At 45.2% G+C, this 6,197-nt stretch overlaps 1 protein-coding gene across 1 annotated transcript; it reads right to left on the bottom strand.

Annotated features, from left to right (window-relative positions):
• Positions 1–268: 268 nt before the first annotated feature.
• On the bottom strand, positions 269–5,783 carry LOC110383317 (putative fatty acyl-CoA reductase CG5065). Its single transcript, XM_064042512.1, has 12 exons — positions 5,448–5,783; positions 4,886–5,002; positions 4,547–4,666; positions 4,048–4,173; positions 2,911–3,044; positions 2,720–2,835; positions 2,345–2,537; positions 2,078–2,230; positions 1,680–1,769; positions 1,313–1,477; positions 895–993; positions 269–500 (listed from the first exon to the last, which is right to left on the bottom strand). Exons 1-12 carry the CDS (start codon positions 5,544–5,546, stop codon positions 398–400), a joined length of 1,515 nt encoding a protein of 504 aa, XP_063898582.1. The 5' UTR covers positions 5,547–5,783; the 3' UTR covers positions 269–397.
• Between the last annotated feature and the right edge of the window lie 414 nt (positions 5,784–6,197).

Here is a 6,197-nt window from a genome sequence, read left to right as displayed (position 1 = left end):
TAGTGTTTTTTTTTTTCAAGACAGCTGTGCTGCGAGTGAAAAAAGTTAATTTTCGGCACCACGTCTTCTTAATAATATACGAATAATAATAAAAGATGAATAATGAGAAGAGATTCAACGCGCTTTTATTAACACGTTTATAGCAATTTCACGCATGCTTGTGGCCGCGTCATGGCAGTTCGTTGTATGTGATATAATATGTATAACTATTACGCATGTATGTTTCCGAGCTTTCCACATTACTTTAAGATAGGAAATAAAACAACAATTTCATAAATGTTTCATTTAATTTTACTTAAATTAGCCACTTTAGTATTTAATCTAATACAAAAATATACATATTTAAATACATCTCTCAATTATAGGATAAATAGCTGTAGTGTATGGTGGTGTTCCGTCATGAGGTGATCCCGTGGTACAAGGCGAGTGCTATGTAGACGAGCAGAGCGCAGAGTGCGGCGCGCGCGACCAGCAGCACGGCGCGGTGCACCACGCGCAGTCTGGGGACAAAGCGGATCATCACATATCTACTGAGCAAGAGGGTCTAAAAGTGGTGGCCTAGTGGGCAAAGAACCAACCTCTCGAGTATGAGGGCGCGTCATCATATCATTGAAAGTCATTACGGGTAGATTTTTTTTCCTTTTGCCCATAGGACAGTCTAAAGTCTCATTACGGGTAGTCAAAAGCCAGTAAGTCTGACACTGATCTTACCAAGGAGTACTGGGTTGCCCAGGTAACTGGGTTAAGGAGTTCAAATACGCAGTCTCTCCATGTGGCACACTGGTACCTAGCTGCATCCGGTTAGATTGGAAGCCAATCCCAACATAGCTGGGAAAAGGCTCGGCAGATGATGATGTAGCTACTAGTGAGAGTATCGTTGTGTTACAGTGGTACCTGTGCATATGTCGGCGAGCTTGCGGCAGGTCGGCGTCACTCTCCCGCAGCAGGTAGGCTCGCACTCCCTTCACGAAGTCTGTCAGGTGCTCCTCCCAGCTGCACACACAGACATACATCATCCACGAAATACATATAGAGAGTTGCTACCTACTTGCCTACCCTCCAGCCTTACATTTTGGACCCCATCGATTTCGTCGATAAAAAGATATTAAAAATTAGCTTTTGCGCCTTGCGAAAATAAATTAGCAAGTTGTCAGTTAAATACAGAAAATTACTTTTTCGTAGGCTCTTTCTATAGTCGACCTGTCATAACAACGTAAAAAAATAAATAAATTAGGCAGCCACTTTCACACGTATTTCGAGGGCATCGGTCAGTAGTGACAGCGATTCTTTAGTAAACCATTGTTTAACTAACTCGATAGTGTTAACATCCAGGTTGTACATCTCCCTGTCGGCTTGGGTGAGTCGCTCGTGCAGACGCGTCACGTTGTGTGAGTCGAAGCGCCACTCGCGCGTCGCGAAGTATGACAGCGCCCCCGACATGTCACGCAGCCGAGCGGGAACTGATGACAGACGTACTCTGTAATGCAAGAGAAGGTTTTATAAAAAAAATAAGGAAAGGTAAGGTTCTTCTATCTAACCTACAGTCAGACATGTGTTACTGGGGAGTTTGTTGAGCCACTTCTTCTTTCCAGCCAAAACACCTTCCTATGTGTTTGCCTAGGTGAAGGGTGGGCGTTTTTGGGGCTGTCTTTTATACTTTTTGGTAGGTAGGTACTGACTTCATGGGTATCCGGCAGGCCCGCGTGACGCAGTCGGCGATGTGCAGCGGAACTGTCTGCAGCACCAGCTCCAACAACTTGTACAGGTACCTGCAAGACACGTCACGAGGAGATTATTTCCTTTATTAATTTTTTTACATATATATTGTGTATGTGTCTGGACATAGGGAAACTTGCCTGAAATAAATAACACCAGACATATTATGTATATTTTACTTATTATTTTATTAAAAAGCGTGACTTGTTCCTCGGCGACGATGATGGTGACGACGATGATGATGATGATAACAAGTCTTTACCTTCTACTGTGGATTATATACGATAACATGTGTTCGATAATGCCTATATTGAATTGAGCGAGTTTAGAAATAAAGGAGTTTGTGTTAGAGTGCGCTTACCAGTTGCGGAAGGCGACGAGCGTCGGGTAGTACAGCACGCCGTCAAGCGGATGCTCCCGCACCGCCCGCAGCGCAACCGCGCGGAACATCCGCCACGACACGCGGTTGTCTTGCGCGCACACGTTGTACACGCGGACCGAACGCGTCTCTTGCCTGACACAGTATCATCAAACATGCATGAGAAAAACTTCAGCAACATATTAAGTAGGATTGATTGACAAACAAAATACAGCATGATTATGTCTCGAAGCTGGTGAGTTACCTTACCGTTGTGTGGCGGTCTCCCAGGCGACGGCGATAATGGTGTCGGCGGTGATGTCGACCGGCACGAGGTCAGCGCGAGCTCTTCCCTCCACCAGGAACGCGCGCAGCAGCCCCTTGCCGCACGCCAGCACCACGCCGCCCGGCCCCGCCGAGCTCTCCGTCCAGCCGGGACGAGGCTGCCTCAGCGCCGACACCACTGTGCATGCGAGACCGTGTAAAGGTCGATACAGACGTATGTGTCAAGAAGCAAAATAATTCGGTTTCATACATTTAATATATGACACACAGACGACATGTATATAATATGTCACTAAACATATAAAATGAATGATTGATAATGTGAGACGCGTGTAGGAAGGTACTGTGGTAATGTCTCACCGATGGAGGGTCGCACGATGGCGGCGGCGTAGCGCGCTGTGTCGGCGTGCTCCTGCACGACACACTCCGCCAGCGCCTTAGAGAACACGTACGTGTTCGGCTTCGGCACGATCAGCCTGCACAACAGACAGTTACATGTACAACTAGCGTCGCGTTGCCGACGTGTCGCCGCCCCGCGTGCTGCACGTTACCTGTGTGTGACGTCACGCATCAGCGTGTCGGGCAGCGCGCGTACGGCGTGTAGAGGCACGTGTGTGGTGTACACGCGCTCGCCGACGTGTCGCCGCTCCGCGTTGCTGAACGCCGTCGAAACATGCACTAGCGCCTGCGGGAATGTTGTCAATACTCATTAATTCACCACGTCAGTCGTTCTGGAATCGGTATTGCCGGAGCAGACTGATGGACTGCACTGACTGCCGGACTGCCGGGCTGCGTGTGTAATCTGTGTCGTAGGCTAATTGTATTGCAGTCATGACGTTTGTGCATCTTTGACTGTCGTTACGGATAGGCAGAAGACACCAAGTCTAACAACCAGCAGGATACGTCTAGGGATACGTTACCCGGGTCTAGGGTTACGGAAGTCTGATAGGCGCTTCAAGGATCACTGTCATATACCTAATCTAACTATTAATTGTTTGTTACCTGCCTCATCACGGGGAGTTAACCAATCACGGGAGTTAATGTTATAAACAAAACATCATTTAATAAATAATTCATAATGTGTTACTTAATATAATTAATTTAAACTTAATTGACCTCTTACATTATATGCCGTGTTGAATTCGTTAATGTATCTATATTAAGCATAATATATTCAATTTGAATGAGGTCAAACCTGGCCTCCAGTTTGTTGGCTCTCAATTTATTTTTAATTAAGGGTTTTATTCTAGCTGATGACTAGATGGCGCAGACCTAGGTACTACGTGAATGCAAAGAACGGAACGTCATATTTTATCAATGTAACATAATTTTCATATCCTAAAACAAAACGTTTTAGTAATCAACAATTTAAAAAATAGAGAATAACAATGGAGTTAAAGGAGAAAAGAAGTCAGTCAGATTATTATCCGAATGTCCTAAAAGATTTTGAAAACAATTTGTCCAGAAAGCTCAAAGGGCTCGGTGCAATGTTTTTTTTTTACTAGGCAAAGGTACACTCACGTCCAACTTACTTAGTAGTTACAACGCCATCTACCTATAACATTTTTGGGAACTTTTTTAATTCTCAAAAAAATACCTCCCTTTACAAACAGCAAGTAGTTTTAATATGTTTAGTGGACGCTATTGCAGTATTGATGAAAAATACTGAATGGTTATGTATCAGGTACCTGTAGCTTGGGCAGCTGATCGCACAGTAGCAGCAGCGCTTCGACGGAGTACACGTTGCTCGCGAGCGCGCGCGGCAGCGGCTCGCTGAACCGCACGCTCGCCGCGCTGTGGAACACCACCGATACCTGCACAACAACACACTATACGTACACTCCAGGTCCCGCCAGGCCACCATGTTGGATTTAGGTCACGTAATTATTTTTTTCAGCAAACCCTTTCATGTAATAGCCATATGATGGAGGTGAATTTCAAACAGCCAGTCCTCCATCTTGGGGAGGCCGCCATATTGGATTTTTAGTTTTAATTCTTTTCTTAGGTAGTCATATATTGTCATCAGAACTTGAAACGTGTGCAATTTCTACTAATCGAAGACCGGGAAGTGGGTCAAATTAAGATACCAAGATTTTCTTAAGAAGAAGAAACTAATATAAGAGTGTTAAAAAGAACACAGAATCATCGAGTTCCCATTTGCTATCCAGTTCAGTACAGAGTAGGTACCTCTTGCAGTTGTGTGACGGAGGCATCGTCGAGGCCGAGGCGAGGCAGCGTCGCGTCGCCCTCCACCGCGCGGAGCTTGTCCAGCTGCCGCGGACACTCCGCGCGGATCACGTCGAACGCCTGACGATAGTCACCAACCACACCATATAACATTATGACATCATCTAAATTGCAACATACCGCACTTTATTATGAATGCTTCATCATATCTTATGTATGTGTTTATCCGTAATTGGCTGAAACCTAAGTTTTTATTTATGCATTGTGTATGTGTGTACATATGCTGTGGGTGAATCTAATAAATAAATATTGCCTTCTGGCTCATTCGAGGGTATATACCTGTGACTGCTTGAGCTCGTCGAGCCTGTCGGCGGCGGCGCGTCCTCGCTTGCTCCGAAGCAGCACGTGCAGCTGTCCGATGTCGCGGCACGTCCACAGCAAGCGCTCTATCAGGACCTGACACCAAACAGCGTCTCACTCGACTAGCCAAGCTTCTACAACTTGTAACTTCTGGCCACAAGACATTCAACGACCATCACAGGGACTTGATTCTGCTAATGTAATAGTGTGGCAATCAATTCAATCCTTAGCAAAACCTTAGCAAACATTCTGCTACTGATATAAGACCAAACGTATTCAAATGACATTTCATTGGTTTGCCATTGGTCTAGCTAGAGGGTAGTTTGCTCTACAATCACATTGCAATCGTAAATCATTTGCAGACAATATGATTCATTATTGAATCACAGAAAAGGATAAAAAAACGTTTATTTAAAAAAATACAGCGGAGTGCAACATACGCTTCAATCGTAATTGAGTGGTGATTGAATCTCACTTGGATATTAATTGTCAAGTAGAATTAGCAGAATCAAGCCCCACGAGCATGGCATGTAGCACATACCTTCCCGAGGAAGCCGGTGCCTCCAGTGATGAATATGGAGCGCCCGGCGTAGAAGGCAGGCAACAGCGGCCCCTCGCCGTCACCCGCTGTGGGGACCATCACGCTGAACAGTGATGATCTAGGGTTCAGGGTTCATGCACTCTCACTTTCACAACGCAGTGGAGTTGGCCCTTTGTATGAAATCGGCTCGTTGTTTAGTCTGAGGCTACCGATCTGATCTCCACGACCACCCACCGTTCACGAACACAATGTAGTTGATGGTGCTTGCCTAATTGAAATAAACAAAAGCGGTTCGAATCGGTAGCAATTAAATATTCATAATCATAGGGTCGTGAACTGTGGGATGGGCCGACAGAACTATTGGGCGTAGTACATACCTTAACGTTAATTTTATTTAAATAAATACCTATGTTTACTTTTTGTCTCAACGGTTAGATACCGAACTGTGAAATGGCTTCAGTTCCGTGGGTGTTTTATTCCCGTTCGTCCCTCTCGAGGAGACGATCGCTAATCAAATTATTATTTTCGTTAAATCCCCTTGGTCCTGTTAAGGAGGCAGTACGGTCGTAACTATATAGGCCAGTGGTCGCTACAGGTATTGTCGTATAGCGGTGATGTTTGAGGCCCTAACTTGATGTATAGACTACCGATGGAAACAAAATAACGTACGTAGTAATTATTTAGTTATCTTTACATAGGTAGCTAGGTAATGAGGGTTTTCTAAAATGGCAATCCACGAGGTGGCAGCAC

The sequence above is a fragment of the Helicoverpa armigera genome, chromosome 29 (genome assembly GCF_030705265.1).
Source record: "Helicoverpa armigera isolate CAAS_96S chromosome 29, ASM3070526v1, whole genome shotgun sequence".
NCBI lineage: Eukaryota > Metazoa > Arthropoda > Insecta > Lepidoptera > Noctuidae > Helicoverpa > Helicoverpa armigera.
This window is presented reverse-complemented; position numbering and strand designations above follow the sequence as displayed.